The sequence below is a fragment of the Artemia sp. Qi Xiang Cuo genome, chromosome 3, assembly GCF_049724085.1.
Source record: "Artemia sp. Qi Xiang Cuo chromosome 3, ASM4972408v1, whole genome shotgun sequence".
NCBI lineage: Eukaryota > Metazoa > Arthropoda > Branchiopoda > Anostraca > Artemiidae > Artemia > Artemia sp. Qi Xiang Cuo.
In genome coordinates this window covers 75,143,580-75,160,474 of record NC_142796.1, presented here as the reverse complement: position 1 = coordinate 75,160,474, position 16,895 = coordinate 75,143,580, and the positions used below count along the sequence as shown (strand labels likewise).

Sequence of the window (16,895 nt, the reverse complement as noted above, 5' to 3'; positions counted from 1 at the left end):
CTCGGAATACTTGAATTTAATTTATACCACTGAAAAGAGCATAAACAGTTGGTTTAGAGTATGTTTCTTTTATACCCATTAGCCTAATCCTTCAGAGCAACCACAGCCGACAAACTTTTTTCCGTTACTTTGGCTCTCCTGAAAAGTTACAAAAATGGCACATGTCGCACTTTTTAATAATTTTGAAACTATTATTGGTTAAATTGCCAGGACATCTTGCTACTTTTTAAATTCGTAGCCGCTGATTTCCAAGATTCTGTAACAATATCAGTTTTATTTTCAGGATATTTTGTTACTTCACCTTCCATTTCTGCTTTGCACGTCAATTTTACTCTGTTTATCTGCATGGCTGTATATGTCAACTCCCAAGGTGATAATTAACTCAGTCGATTTGGTAGATATAGAAAGATCTTGTAACACCGTGAAGGAAAAAATGTCAAAATTTGCTCCTGGTTCTCCACCGTATATGCTCCACGGCTATCAAGCAGTAAGGAGTGCAATCCTTTCTGTGGACAAAGGTATTTTCACTAATAGTTTTAGTTGGAAATTATAGAAAGATATGTTCTATTAGAAAGACATAGAAAGATCTTGCAACACCTTTGGGGAAAAATATCAAAATTTGCTCCTAGTTCTCCACCATATATGCTCCATGTCTATCAAGCGATAAGGAATACAATCCTTTCTGTGGATAAAGTAGAAAGTTATAAGTAGAAAGTTGTTCTAGTAGAAAGTTATACAAAGATATGTTCTAGTAGAAAGATATAGAAAGATCTTGCAACACCTTGAAGGAAAAAATGTAAGAATTTACTCCTAGTTTTCCACCATATATGTTCCATGGCTATCAAGCAGTAAGAAATGCAATCTTTCCCGTGGACAAAGGTATTTTCACTAATTTTCTAGTAGAAAGTTTAAATTTATTAAAAAGATAATTAAAAAAACACAACTCCAAAAGCCAGTCGGCTCTCAAGAATTAGTGCAGTTAAAATCGGAAAACAAGCCCATTGTAAAATTGCACAAATAGGAAACAGAAAACAGAATAATAGTCCCAGTCGTTTATTTTGACAAATCTTCGCATTCCGTAAATATACAGAAATGCTCACTTAAGACATTACGGTACTAAACTTAAAATGAATAAACTCCGGCTTTTCATAGAGAAGCCGGAGACCATTTCGATTTCTCGTCTTGACTTTGACTTAAGGCTCCTGCCGCGTTGGGGGTGGCGTAGAGAGCGTCGCAACTCTGCTCCTCCAGGCTGACCAGTCTACTGCTATTAGTGGGGCCTCGTCGACAGCAATGTTATCCATCTCCAGGAATTTCTTGAGGCTATCCTTCCACTTTATCTGAGGTCTGCCCCTCGGGCGAGACCAGGCATGAGCTTTATCGTCAAAATCGTAGACTATTCGGGCTGGGGTTGTCGTCGGTATACGGAGGAGGTGTCCGAAGCATCTGAGAGTAAGCTGCGCTGTTTGGACGGAGAAAGACACTTGGGAGGTGAGTGCGAGCAACCTTGTGTTCCTTATAAAATCGTCCTATCGGAGTCCCTTAATCCGACGGAGCTGTTTCGTGTTGCCGACGTCGATCGTGCTGAGGATTGTTGATTTGAGAAGCCAGGTTTCATCTGCATAGAAGAAGACCGAGATTACGGATACATTATAAATTCGCATCTTCGTGCGCCTAGATATATGCGGCATTCTCCAAAGATTGTAAAGCCTTCCGACGATAGACGAGGCTTTTGAAATTCGGCTGCACACCTCTTCCTCTATAGAGCCGTCATTAGACAGCACGGAACCAAGATAAGTAAAGTTTTTTACAACTTCAACAGGAGCTCCGCAAACAGTTAAGTTCTCAAGGGGCGAGACTGGGCTTGGGGGCTAAATTGTCATTATTTTCGTTTTAAGCCAGTTTATTTTCAGCCCCACGTTTACTGCCTCTTCCTGCAGGACTTTCAGAGCGTCAGTCTACTGGTCGATCGAGTCAGCAACGAGACCAAGGTCATCTGAGAAGTCAGCGTCCGCCAGAACGCGATCTCCAAACCGCAGACCAAAGGACAGACGATTTGTTGTTCGTGTCATAACATGGTCTATCACGCAATTAAACAGTTCCGGGGCGGCGGCACACCCTTGGCGTACACTGGTTTTGCTGCCAAATGTCGTGCTCCGTTTGCCGTTGACTTGGACGCAACTCACGGTCTCTTCGTAAAGCTTTTCAAACAACTTGCAGTATTTGTCTGGTAGACCAGTTGACCGAAGTATCAGCCAGAGCGAGTAGCAATCCACCGAGTCAAACGCAGCCTTGAAGTCCACAAAGGCTACATATGCTTTTCTCCTGTATTCCTTCGTCTTCTCAATTAACTGGCGCATGGTAAAGATTTGTTAGACAGTGGATCTCCCGGGCATAAGCCCCACCTGCTGGATTCTCCTCTTTTTTCCGAGGATACTCGTGCATCTATCCAGCAGGGTCATAGCAAGGAGTTTTCCAGGCACTGAAAGTAGCGTTATGGCTCTATAGTTTGTGCAGGTGCTCTTGCTCCCCTTTCTCTTCCATAAGGACAGAATTATACCAGCTCGCCAGTCCTTCGGGATCCATTCTGTGCACCAAACCACAGTAAACAGCATATGGAGCCAAAGTAGCATCGCCGGTCCGGCATAGTTCAGGAGCTCAGTAGATATTTCACATACGCCTGCCGCTTTGTTGTTCTTCAGACGTTTTACTGCTGTGTAGATTTCTGATGACGTGAAAGGAATTTCTGTGTCACTTGTCAGCAGTTCCTGGGTTCTGGCGGCTAGGCTGATGAGTTCCTGGTCAGTCTGCGCTACACCTTCGGCGTTGGGGAGGCCCGACAAGTGGTCTCTCCATCGACTGACCTGGGCAGCTTCGTCACTGTGCGGCTGGCCATCCACAGAGACAACAGATGCAACCGAGGGGGCTATGTCGCCTGTTAGATCACGGAGATGCTAATAGAGACTGCCAACGTCACCTTTCTTGGCTGCACCCTCTAGCTCATGTGCCTTCCTTTTCACAAACAGCTTCTTGTCTCACTGTATCAGTTTGTCACGGACACCATTAAGGCTTCTATAGGTTGGCATGTCACCGAGTAACCTCGTCTTGCGTCTCTTCTCTATGACGTCAAACGTATCCGACTGAATCCGCGCTTTATTAGCGTGCTTTTTTCCGTCCAACATTTGCTGTCGCTGATTCCAGGACATTCTTTTTGAACGAGAGCCATGCGTCCTGACAACTTTCAAATGGAAGGAGTGCGTCGAAGCTGTTCGAGCATCAATGGCATATTTTGACCGTACCTTCGGATCGCAGGGGCGAGAGACATCGATCTTGACTGTTCTTGGTTCTGAGCGCTGGACTTTGAGTCTTAGTCGCATGTTAGCGACTACGAAGCGATGGTCAGTGTTGCCAATCTCAGCTGCCCTATACGTCCTGCAGTTACTGATCAAAGACCTCCATCTCTGTGACACGATGATGTAGTCGATCATTTTTTTTTTGGTATGGCCGTCGTTGCTGTACCATGTATATTTGTGAATGTCCTTCCGTGGAAACATGGTATTCGTAATCACAAGGTTGTGCATGCTGCAGAGTTGTAGAAGCCTTAGACCATTGTCATTTAGGAAATCTGAAGTAACTGGTCCAATGATTTATCGCCATAAGTTGTGGTTGTCGCTCACAGTTGCATTAAAGTCACCCAGGAGAATGACAATATCATGCGGGGATATCTTAGATAATTCATTCGTCAGGGCAGAGTAGAAAGTGTCCATTGTTTCGGTGTCGGCTTCGTTTGTCAGGGTATAACAAACAAGGACCGTCATTTTTCCTTGCTTATGACCGAGTCGAGCATAAGCGATTCTATCCGAGGCGCGAGTGAATGACAGTAGACACTTCTGAGATTTGTCATCAAGAACTAGTCCGACTCCGTTTCTTCTGGTGGTTGTTTGGTCAGACCAGAGAAGGTGGTATCCCTCACCTATTGGATCATTTCCTTTCCCGATTAGGTGGGTTTCTGTTATTCCAGCAATAGAGATGCGGAATCGCTTCAGTTCCATCGCCAGAAGCGTCTTAGCTCCGGGAAAATTTAATGTTCCAGGTGGAAATTCGAAGGCCACCTTGGTCAAGAAGATTCAAACGCTGATCATTTCTCAGTCCAGGGGCAAGCAAGGGTCGTGATGGGATAAAAGAAGGTTGGTCATCCGAGGCAGTTACTAAGCTATTCGTTGCAATGGGTCTCGGGTGGAGGGTTGCAAGCCCAACCAACCCTGGGCCTGGATTCTGATTACAGCCAGGATTTACCTGGATACTGAGAATCATGGGGTAGGCTCCACCCACCTCATGAGGTTGAGGCCACCCTGATCGGAGCGTTTAGTTAGGGGAGATTTCTCGTGAAAGAATGAAAATGATTGACTATACTGCAACTTCTTGACAAAGGGTCTTTAATCTATATACGAAAGTAGTATCAATTATACGAGTTAAAATAAGATATAGGCCTATTAACTGGAATGGCTTCAATACCATCTAAAAAGTATTATGTCTTTAACAAACACGCATACAGCATGACAAAGTACAATCATCCGAACGGCAGACATGGCGAGTGGCCACCAGTATTACATATTGTAGCATATGTTTCGCCTGATTATTTTCTTCATTTAGAAAAACTATGGGAGACACTTAAGAGATGAAACTTCACTTTTAGAGGAGGCATTTCCATACCATCTAGAAATTTGACGATTTCTTTGAATATTTATATTTCTACATCTAGACACAACTGATAGCGTAGTTCTGCTTACGGTTGGCTGGACATCGCATCTTAGTGGAGCGTCCATCAAAATGAAAGTGTTGCAAGAATTACTCTAAAAAATGACAAGGACCGCATATTGACAATAGTGAATGTCCAGGGCTTTAAGCTCTTTGTCAAAGACTACTGCCTACGAATAAGTCAGAAGCAGTTTGTGCCTGCTAGGAATGAGAGAATAATAAAGGTTTTTGGCAAATTGAGAAAGGCGAGATTGTTGCGCAAGCGGGCATGAAACTCGTCGAGGATTTATAACAGGTAGTCAACGGTAAATTGATAGCTTTCTCAGCAGTTTTCTTACCATCAATTCAGACAAAACTGGATGCTTCTTGGAAATTTAAGCCGACTGATTAATTTTACGTCATTTTCTAATATTCTCATTGTCAGTTTGGCTTAAAGAAGACTAAGTTCACATAAGACCTATATTCTAGGATCACCAATTCATGGAAAGTCCCTGCATATAGTATCCTTAGGTTCCCAAAAACACGTGTAAATGGCATAGAAACTAACAATTTCTTTTGTAGAGTTTACTTTTAAGCCCAGATTTTTTCTGGGAAATCCTAAGAAAATTTTCCTGTGAACCAAGAAATTTCGGAGAATGAGAGCATTTGCATTTTACAGCCTTTTCTAGAAAGGCCTCTTCTTTCTCGTCAGGTTTAAACGAAACGAGTTTTTATTACAAGCTATAAGCTAAACGACGAAATCTCTTCAGCCCAATTACAGGAATACCGGACTACTATCAATAATATAATACTTTATACATAAGCTAAATAGTTAATAAACCTGAAAAATATAAATAGTGCAGTACTTAGAAAAAAAAATCACAACGCCAAAAAAAAAAAAAAATCACAAACATACAGAATAAAACTGTAATAAAAAAAACCAGATCAAACCATGATAATGTGATAAACGCCGACACGCCGTTGCCAACAGCTTTTTGTGAAGTTTTTTGCTTGTTGGTTCCTTGACATCTCTGTTGGCTCTAAAGCTTATATACCTGCAACAACGGTATTTTTGCGGCATCTTCTTGAAATGAGACTGAATTAATGATCCCTGACCAATTAATCAGACTCAAATTTTCAATTTTCACAGGGCTTCGAAGTCACAGCGTTGCTAATTTTAGCAGTTACAAGTTTCGTCCTCTCTGAATTTTAAAGAGGAGTTCTAGTACGTAGAAAAATATCAGTTCTTCAAAAATATCTCGTAGAAAACTTCCAGTCACTTCCCTAATTCAGTTGTTCCACCATGAGCAATTTTACATGCACTGTTTAAAGTCTTCCAATCAACGAAAGTAAAAAAAAAAAAATCCTTTACTTTAATCCGCTGAGGAGAGATTTTGTGTGCACTCCTTCACCAAATTCACGTGCATCTTCGGCCATAATTCTCGGTGCCACAATCACTGTTGACGTATCTTTTAGTGCTGATGTTGATATAATCATAGACAGCGCAGTAGTGCTGTCTAAGCAAAGAGCGATAAGGCTTCAATATATTACTTATTATTTTTCCCGATCTAAGTTGTATGGAAGTGGAAGGAGTTGTCAAAACTTCGGAAGGAGCTCATTTAATTGGAAATTGAAATTCTAGTGCCTTTTTTAAGAGCCAGAGATGTTTGGAGGGCAACCAGCCCCTTTCCCACGTCCTTTTAGCTGCACTTCCCCCAAAAGATCTGATCCAAATTTTGAGATAGCCAATTTGTTAAAAACAGTTAAAAGGTCCAATAACTATGCCTCCGCAGATGACATGACTCCCCACAGTCCTTGGGGCAAGGGCTATAGTTTTTTTTTATTGGGAAGGGAAGGGGTAGGCCGATTTTTGATCATGGATATATAAAATACTAAGGATATTAAGCTGAAACTTTCAGGGCATATTGAGGGGAATAGTGATTTCACCAAAAACACACTATGTGTATACTACTACTACTACTACTACTATTTTACTAATACTGGAATTTAGTTAGCACTAGTTTGAATCAATCAGATTTTTCACGGGATTTGCTTATCGACTAGAAAATTCTGATTGGCTCAAATTAGCGCTAGCTAAATCTCAGTAGGCTCAGTTCGCTCGTCTAAGATTCTCAGAGTTTCCCAAGCGTAAATTCTTGAAACGACAGGCGTACCGACAGTCGTGATTTGCGCCCGAGTTTTCAATGCAGGGAGTTTTGGGAGGTCAGGTGGACCCCAAGTTTTGACTCGGGGGTATGCATAAATCTACAGATCCTATGCATATCCAGACTATTAAATTCAAATAAAACGAACTTAAGTCACAATCAATAAATAAATGAAACCTGGAACGAACATAAATCAGTGGCGGATCCAGGGGGGGGGGCGTGCACCCCCCTAGCGTAGTCCAAAGTGGTGTAATTTATTTAATTAACTAAAGTTTGCGTTAATTAAACTTGCCCCTAACGCAAGTTTATCGGATTAACCTATTTTGCCCCCCCCCCTTAAAAAAAAAATCGGATCAACCTATTTTGCGCTCCCCCCCCTAAAAAAATCCTGGATCCGCCCCTGACAGAGATTATAGTAAATTACCAAGCATAACATAAAAGGAACTAAAATCACCCCAAACAGGAGTAGGGTTAATTCCCAGTAGGCTTTCTAAAGACCAGAACATCGTTTTCTGAAAACTAAGTAGGCCTGCATTTTAAACGGTTTCTCTGAAACTAAATATATTTTAGTGGATATTTACTGGAAATTAAACCAAACTGAAAATTAACTTTTGAATTTAACAAACTAAAAATTTGTTTTTTTTTAATTAATAACATTAATTATCGATCATTTTTTTACAAAACTGTTTTTTTTTCTATCCATTTTTTTTATTGACATAGTGTTATTATGCATTAAAAAATCATATGCATCATCGGGTCAATACTTCCCCCATATTCATTATCACGTTCCTCCACTCCGCTAATTTCATCACTGTCTTCCCAGTTTCCCCGCAGGTATATTAGCAGGATGGGGGGCTTTTGCACCCGTGTCCATCACCCTTCCAACATTTGATATTCTCACAAGTTATTCTATAAATCCTTATACTTTTCGTTTGATTTACTTTTGTATTGCCTTTTTTGAAATTCAGCTCCTCTCCTTGAAAAAAAGGGATCGAACCTGAGGCCTTCCAGTAATGAGAATAATCAACCTTTGCACTATTTGGATTTAAGTAAAGTGTAACATGATGTGACTGAGGACAATGTGTCCTCATTATAAATTAAGGTTAATCATTCGTGAAACGGATAAATTGTATCAAAATAGCATTGATAACAGATTGTCATTTGTGTTGGCCTTTAATCGTTAAGCAGCAGTCTTGATAGGGTTAGTTGTAATACTTATAGTAGTATTAGTCCTGGAGTTGTGGTTACAATTTTTATAGCAGAAGTCGCGGTTTGAGCCGGAATAAGGCATAGGCTTTTTTATTTGCTGGCTTTTTAGTAGAAAGTAGACACATTTATTATCCCATCAGCTTGAAACTTATGGATTAAGTACCTTAGCCCAATGGTGCATGGAAATGATGATTTGCAGAAACGTTAATAATTCCAAGCCCTGCCCAAAATATACACGAATTTACCCAGACCTCTTAGGAAGTAGGTAAGTCTCTGTATAAAAATCAAGTGAATCTCAGACTTATTGTATCTCCACTCACTTCCCCTGCCAGCTACCATCAGTGACGTCGTTTGGGGGTGGCAAGGGGGGCAGTTGCCCCCCCCCCCCAATAAATTGGAGAAAATCATTATTTGGCCCACTCCCCTTGACTCTCTGGATGTGGAACTTTTTTGCCCCCTCAATAAAAATGCTGGAGCTACGCCCCTGGCTACCATGGAAACTGCCAATCTCAGGCGGTCAATCTTGGGTAAGTTAATGAATCATTTTTCAAGTCCCAACTTTTATCCATCACGCTAAAGTATATCGTCATTTGATTCGGCAGCTTCACTGCCTTGTATTTCATCAAAAACTGTTTCTTGATAAACTGTTGGCATCCTTGTAATTCGATCGTTTAATTATTGGGCTGCGTGAATAGAGGCATAGTCTATGGCTCCTACAACCCTTATCATCTCTTCAACGCCAAAAACACCGTCTCGGCACTGATACCTCTCCGACAATTGCATTTATTTTTAATACAGAATCTTGCTTTTGCTGAAGACAGGGGTAATATCTTACAATGCAGGTATCCTTTTACATACAATCCTTTGAAATATTCAGAAATTATTTGACGAAAAATTTATCTATTCTCCAATAGCGTGTCTTGCTTCGTATGTATATATGAACTAAAACAGCTGAACTATTTAAGCTAGAAATGAGGTAATATACACATATCTGGAAAATAAAACACACTAAAAGAAAACGGACCCGTGGTTCAATCTCAGCTAGCACAGGGCCCGAAATTGCACTGAGAATATGTTTTAGCGTCTCCAAATAATCTAATATGAATCAGAAAAAAGGAAACATACTGACAGAAAACTGGCGTCACTCGAGGCCCTTATGTCCAGTGTAGAGAGGCGGCAAAATGCACACGAAACGGTCTTTTGCCAGGTAGAATAAAAAAAAATGGTCTATCCAAAGTGTTTTTTTTTTTTGGTATGTTTGTGTGTGGCTTTTGTAAACATCTGAACTGCTCCAGCTTGAAAATTTTCACAGAAAGACAAAAAAAAATAGGAAAGTGAACCTTTTTATTAAATGTCACCGTACAAAGGAGTAAAATCTGATTTAAAGACGAATAAGATCCAGCAAAATGGTTACGAAAATCGCATTTGTTAGGGATTTAAAGTTACTCAACTTCGCACCATTTCAACTGACGTTTTTTTTTAGATGCATGTGAAGACATCAAACAATTTGGCGGGGCACACTGGAAAAGTAAGATGATTTATTCTCCAGATGTAGAAGTAGATGTGACTAGCGGAAATTACAGCTTGTGTCTTGATTACGGCGTTCGACCTAACTTACTCAGATGCAATGTCTACTCTTTTGGATTATTTGAAATAACATTTGAAAGCGAAATAGCTGATTATGGCTGCCAAGTAATTGGTTTCGATCCTAAGTTGTCGAAAAACGAAATACAATATTCTGATCGCTTTACTGCGTTACAGATAGGTATGCCTACTTTATCAATTACTTTCTATAAGTAATAACTGGACTTGTTTAGGCCAGACTTATCAGACTTTTAAAATTTAGTCACAAATAAAAACAATCCAAAAATATAAGACATTTAGCCATTAGAAAGCCCATTGCTCGCGATGATGTTTAAAGAAAAAGAAAGCACACCCACATGAACAAAACTGCACCATACAAAGGATTTTCGTAAGATTAATTAGGTGTGAGGGAGCCTATACCGGCGTTACAAAAAAAGAAAAAAAAAGAAAAACATTCACAAAAAAACGCATGAAGCTGTCCCAACAAGACGACATAAAATTACTTCAAAATCGACTTGACAAACGATAACTTTCCTTTAAAGTGGAGAATATCCATGAAATTTCATTACAATTAAAACAATTTCTTACAAAGGCAGCTGCTGAAACATTTCAAAAACATTCATTTTATTTTAACCAGTACTTATTAAACTTATTTTTACCCGAATTTAATAAACATCTACATGGTTACTTTTAGTTGCACGAAGCCCCTAAAAACGATGCTCGATTTCTTGCCATTTTCCTTGTGTGACACTTTCATCACTGGCATTAGGAACCTTTTGCTTCAAGTCAGCAACGTCCCAAATCTTCGTTTGATACGCGATATCTTCTATATAAACCAACAAAAAGAAGTTCAATGGTGTAATATCTGGCAAACGCGGTGACCGTAAAATTTGCCCATCCCTTCTAATTCGTCGATATCAAAAGGTCATATTTAGGAACTGACGAACATACAGCGCCAATGTGTGTGTGTGTGTGTGGGGGGGGGGTGCATCTTTCTGAAAAATAATGGTTGGTTACAAGTCAATCAGTTGAGGTGCCAACTATTCGGTCGAGGTAAGCACATGCAGTAGCTCTTGCCTCACTGAAGAAAAACTGGCCAATTATCAGATTGCACATTTCACACAATGAATCTACTTTTGGACTATCCAAGTGAAGGTCTCCAGTCACACGGGGGTGTTTTGATCCCCAAATCATGAGATTGTGTTTTTTTTAACTTCCTCGTAACTTGAAGACTTGACACGTCATAAACAATTCTGCCTGAGGAAAGCTTCATCCTAAGAAATAAGTTCCTACATATTGCGTGCAAACTCTTGTCGTTTTGGTTCAAGTGTCTGTAACAGTTTGCATTTTATTAGTTTTTAACAGTAAGCTCTTATGGAGGACCGAAATTCTAACATAAATAAGAGCTTTAAAAAATAATTATTAAAATAAAACAAATCTGATTAAAATATCAACAGCTGCTTTTGTAATAATTCTTTTTAAAGTGTAAAGACTGTACGGCGACTCTATTTAGTTTATTCGCAAACAAAGGGTAAATAATATTAGCTTAGATTATATTATTAGCGTCATATTATTATGACGATAATAATAATCTGAAAACTTATCAAAATTTAGATCTTTTAGATCAAACAAACGGCAATTTCGATTTGTGTAATCGCCCAGAAGAAAAAAAAGTAGGACTGCGTATAAACGAAGCGTGAGAACAATTAGATATATATTCAACATCACAATACCATAGCAATAGATTTTAATATTTAAATGTCTTATATTTATTATTTTATTTTCATATCTAATATTTAAAAGATGAAGGAAATAAATTTACTCTATGCTGTTATTAGAATATTTATCTTCCAATTATACTTGAATGTGGCTTGTCGCATCATCATAAAAACACTGTCGTCTTCAATTAAATTGAAAAGGAATGCTGATGAAGGTCAGTTGGGCAGACTACTCCACTATGACCGATCAGAGAGATGGCGAGAGTTACATTTTATTTCTCTCTGGGAAAAGTTTGGGTTTCTAGCCATATTAGGTAGATAATTTCGGAGACTACGCTGCCTTCCCATGACGATAAATAAAAGTTCAAATAGGGATAAAATCCTTTTAATAGACAGTGATGATGATAACAGTGATAGAAATTCACAAAAATACTAGATATTTCGGTCACATATGCAGTGACCGTCATCAGTAGTAAAACATCAGTAGTAGAAGTTTTACTACTAATGACGGTCACTGCATATGTGGAAATATCTGGTATTTTTGTGAATTTCTATCACTGTTATCATCATCACTGTCTATTAAAAGGATTTTATCCCTATTTGAACTTTTATTTATAGCCATATTAGTTTCCTACAGTCTCTGGAGCAAGCACAAAAATATTTTAAAGCTTACATTTCATGTTGCCCTTAAAACGAGCAGACAAGAGGACTGGTGTATTTTAAACTGTTCTACTATTTTGTGTATCTTATAATATAATTACCATATTATTTGCTTTTTTGTTATTTTTAGGCATAAGTGACGGAAGTTTAAACGAAAACCAAGATCCAGCGAAAAAATATATTCGCCTAAAGGACATATTGAGAATTTTGAAGGAGACACCTAGCAATATTGACGTGATAAAAGTGAATGTTGAACAAAAGGATGTACCTATCCTAACAGAGTTAGTAAGTTCTGGTATTCTTAACCACGTAAAGCAATTTTTGACTGTTTTTAACAAGAATGACGAATCAACTATAGAACAATTCTACGCTCAGCTTTGGGTCCTAGAAAATCTGGGATTTGTCAAGTTTGCAGCTTCTGAGTGGGCTCATCCATCATGTCTGATCGTTGACAACTTTACAGGAGAGAAACAGGTCCATTGCTACAAAGTTTCTATGTACAATAAACAGTTTTATAATAAATATTTTGACTAAAGGAGTCAATTTAAGTTTAAGACATCATTCTTTTTAGTTATATATATCTTAAGGACACCCTAGACGTCAATCATTTGGTCAAAAGCTTCCAGCAATCAATTGATTAAAGCATGACTGGCCGTCTAGGAACCGATTCAGTCATTCAAACTTTCTATCAATCACCATCAACGCTTGATTCAAGCGTCAAACAGGTTCCTAGACAATCAATCATGCTTTAATCAATTGATTAACCGTCTAGGGTGTCCTTTAGTCGGATTCAGTCCTCATAAGTCTGTGGCGTTTAGCCAAATGGGGATAAGTATCCTCTTTGGCAAAAGGAGTTTCAAACACCTATCGATTTCTCTCCTCGAGATCTATGATTTGGTTTAACCATTAGGATAATAAGTGTAATTTTAGCTGAGATATGTAAGGTTTATATAAAAACCTCAGAGAAACAATATACCCAAATGGGATTAGTCCCGTATCTCCTAAATCCTTTCGTCCAGGCAAATTTGAGTGAGTTCATTCGACTCGTTATGAAGATTCAAGCTAAGTAGGTATACCCCATTTTCACCACGAAATTTACAAATTTGATGGAAACAGTTTAAAACTAAATTTGCTTCCCTGAGAATATTGGAAAAGGTGATTTACCACCTTTTGGCTAAACGCCACAGAAATAGGACACAGGTGTAGGTACGCTTCATTCTGTCTGTGCTTGGGTTTCCGGCACTCGGAGACTCTTTTTTATCTTGACAACACATATTTACATTCTTCTCTTTTGCACTCGTAGCTTTTGCAGATTTTATAGGTTGCGACTGTGAGGGCCGAAGGCCCGAGCGAGCAGAGGAAAGCCATGAAAAGAGACATTTTGATGTATTTAGACAAGGAGCAGAGAAGCCTGCGCAACCTATGAGGGCCAAAGACAAACGAAAGCCAAGGAAAGCTAGGAAAAGAACCAGCGAAATTATCATCTTCTTTCTATATAGAAATCGAATGTTTGCGTGTGTGTCCTGTATGAATTATTACACTGTTCATCCGATCCCCAAGAAACTTTAAGAAATCGTTGAATACACTCTTGTGAAGGTTTTAGTTATAAAATCCCACCCCGCCCCTCCAAAAAGCCCTCTTAGTATTTTTTGCGCTGACTAAAATTAGAGACCCCATGAACACAAATATTTGACTGTTCCTTCCCTTGAAATTATTCACATTTTATGGATATTAATTATCCAATGATGCCCGATGGGTAAGTTAATCGCTCTATACAAAATCGAAAGTGGGTTTGTGTTTGCGCTTTTTCGCGTTCACTCAATAGAAATACAATCTGATCAAGCCAGAAACGTGACAAGTGGTGCAGAATGATTTCATAACCATGAGGGTGGAGATAGGTTTTAAAAATTTGACACATAAGAACTAGAAAAAATGTGATGGAGTTATTTAAATGCTGTATCTATTCCAGGTATTTTGTCAGCAGTCCTAGATGGGTACAGGATCCCCAGAGCTGGCATGGACGATAAATAAAGAATAAATCAATAAGGGAGAAGATTGCTGACATAATGCGTGGAATCGGGATTGATGATTGGTAGGGAGCGATTTCGAAAGGATATTAACAGGAGTGAAATCACTGATGTGTCTGGGACTAGGCCAAGTCTAATTGATTATGCTTTGGCGGACATTCGTTGTGATCCAAATGTTCTTAATGTGCAGGTGGCGCAGGTGCTTATGCTAGTTGGTTCCAACTACGAATCTGTAGCCGGAAACCAAGCGAGTGGTCAGAAGAGGATAATACTTAAAGTACCAAGGACACCTAAAATGAAAACTAATTCATTAAATTGGTCAAGTGCAAACTTACACAGCCATATACGTCTTAAATTAGTGTGAAAAACCGATAATTCATTTTTTAAGGAGAAAGATCTCCTGTTTACATAATGTATTCCAATACGCAAGTTCGTGGCCAATTTCAAAAATAAAGAACGTGTGCTTTTAAACAGCAGAAAATGACCAAAAAATAAATAAATCATCATATAGCCTCAAAAAGTGTTGTTTTCTTGTATGTTCTAGTAAAACAGAAATCGGAACCTAGTTCAGCAAAGCTTTGTTCTTGGAAAAATACTTTTTAAGGAATACCTCTTGAAAAGAGATTGGCTAGACTAGGCCTATCTTGATGTTACTAGGATTTTTGGCATTCCAGGATCTTTTAACCATGAAGCAGTGTAAAGGTAAATATTAAGGATTCTAAAAGGAAGTATCAATATATAGGCTACCCTATTGGCAGTTTTACAGACCTAATGACTTCCACTGATAGCTTACCTTATGTAGGCTAAGGTATGACACCTAGTAGGTTGTGCGATTTGCTTTAATGTTTTTATATACATCTACCTCATAGTTACTGTGTAATAGTAGCATATAACTTATATGCTTTTTTTATATTACAAACACAAATTACTTGGGTGAGCACTGTTTAACTAGACAAAGTCATTGATTCTTTATACTCTAAGCAACAAATATTGTCATTTACTCTTATACACAAAACACTATAAAATCAAAACAATAGGCAATATTGTGTTTCCTTTAAACATGGAGAATGATATAAAGTCTTCTGTATGACTTTTTAAACATCAAATTATTATAGAGAAACATGAATAAAGTTATACAGAATGCTTTTTGGTTTTCTTATTTAATATATGATCCACTAAAATGTCATACAAAAGAAACTACATTACCCCACTGATGCATAGAGAAAACAACAAAGTCATACAGATGGCTTTTCATAGTTCCAATTGCAGCTCAGGCAACTTGGTGGTCAAATATCAATCCTAAAACTTAGTCAACCTACCTGAGAATTTATGTGGCCAGGAAAATTAGGCTTAGGATGCTTCTTCATCAGAAATTTCCATAGACATTGTCTGTTGTGAGTCAGCCCAAAAATCTTAGTCATCTCTATTGTAATTCAAGAAGACTTTCCAAGTAGGCCTGGCCGCCTAGAGTCTAAGGCATTTTGACCAAGTTCTAGGATTAACATGACCACTAAGTCACCTGGACTTGCAGTCCTCAGTCAGAAAACCCAATCTATAAGCCAAGACAATTACACTAAAACAAAATTAATTGAAAATTGGTTGATTGAAAAGTTGCCTGGCCTTGTGTGCAAACAAGTGGCATAGGGTCTACCCGCCTAAAGTCTTAGACAGGCAACCCAGTTTATAAGCTCAGACAGTTACACTAAAACAAAATTCATTCAAAATTGGTTGACCCAACAAGTTGCCTGGATTTGCAGGTGAACAAGTGACATAAGGTCTGCCTGCCTATAGTCTCAGGCAAGCGCAGCTGAGTTTTAGGACTAACATATGAACATCAAATTGCCTGGACTCACAGGCAAACCAGCAACAATAATAATAATCGATTGAATTTTCAGAACATATATCCTAAAGGCCTTCAAAAAATTATGGGTATTTATTAATGAAAAGGATGTCACACTGTTATACTAAAGCAATGCAGGAAAAGAAGGTACTGTTCTAATATCTGGGGAACATGTGAGAAGTGAAGTTTGGTTAATGCTAGTGAAATAAAACAAAATAGTATAAAAATATAATAGTTTAGAAACAAATTTTGGCTGTATATTTGCACATTAGGAGGGTGGGGGTAAAGCATAGCATATAATAAATACATAACTTAAACTAACCTAGGTACATTTTTTCCTCCTAAACTCCAAAAAACTAAAGCTTGAACATAGTTCCTGGAGTGAGAAACCCCTTGTTTATAGAGCATAAGATAGGAAATTACTGGGTAATGTTATCTGTTCTTGGCTTTTCTCAAGCTGCATTCTTGCATGTTTCCAATACATTATAACAGTACACAAAAAATATTGGTTGAACAAAACGGGAATTATATTAAGAACAAAATTAGAGTCATGATGTCTCTGAATGACAAATGTTGATGAATTAAATCAAATCTATTAGATCATTATCTGTCATTGTTATTATGTAATATATATTATTGTATTATGAATCATATACAATATATTATTGTATTGTTTGTACTTGCCATTGTACACTGTTTATTCTAATTCAGCATTAAGCCAAATAATTTTGGGATGCCAATTATGTGAGGGGGGGGAGCAGTTGCCTCAGTTAGACTTTGAAAAATACCTTCTTATTTCTATTTTGTTACTTTTTATTTTATCATGGCTAACTGGTTATTTTTGCCCCATTTACATTTTGAGGATTGGAATCACTGACATAATTACCAGATACAAATCATCAGCACAACTGGGTTATATTTTGTTTAGTGATGAGCCTGAATAAAAGACTCTTAC

General features: G+C 38.3%; 1 protein-coding gene across 1 annotated transcript; it reads left to right on the top strand.

Moving 5' to 3' along the window:
* The first annotated feature begins 258 nt into the window (after positions 1-258).
* Positions 259-12,608, top strand: LOC148954530 (putative methyltransferase-like protein 24). Its single transcript, XM_089087132.1, has 3 exons — positions 259-518; positions 9,595-9,876; positions 12,204-12,608. Exons 1-3 carry the CDS (start codon positions 356-358, stop codon positions 12,605-12,607), a joined length of 849 nt encoding a protein of 282 aa, XP_088943258.1. The 5' UTR covers positions 259-355; the 3' UTR covers position 12,608.
* The last annotated feature ends 4,287 nt before the right edge of the window (positions 12,609-16,895 follow it).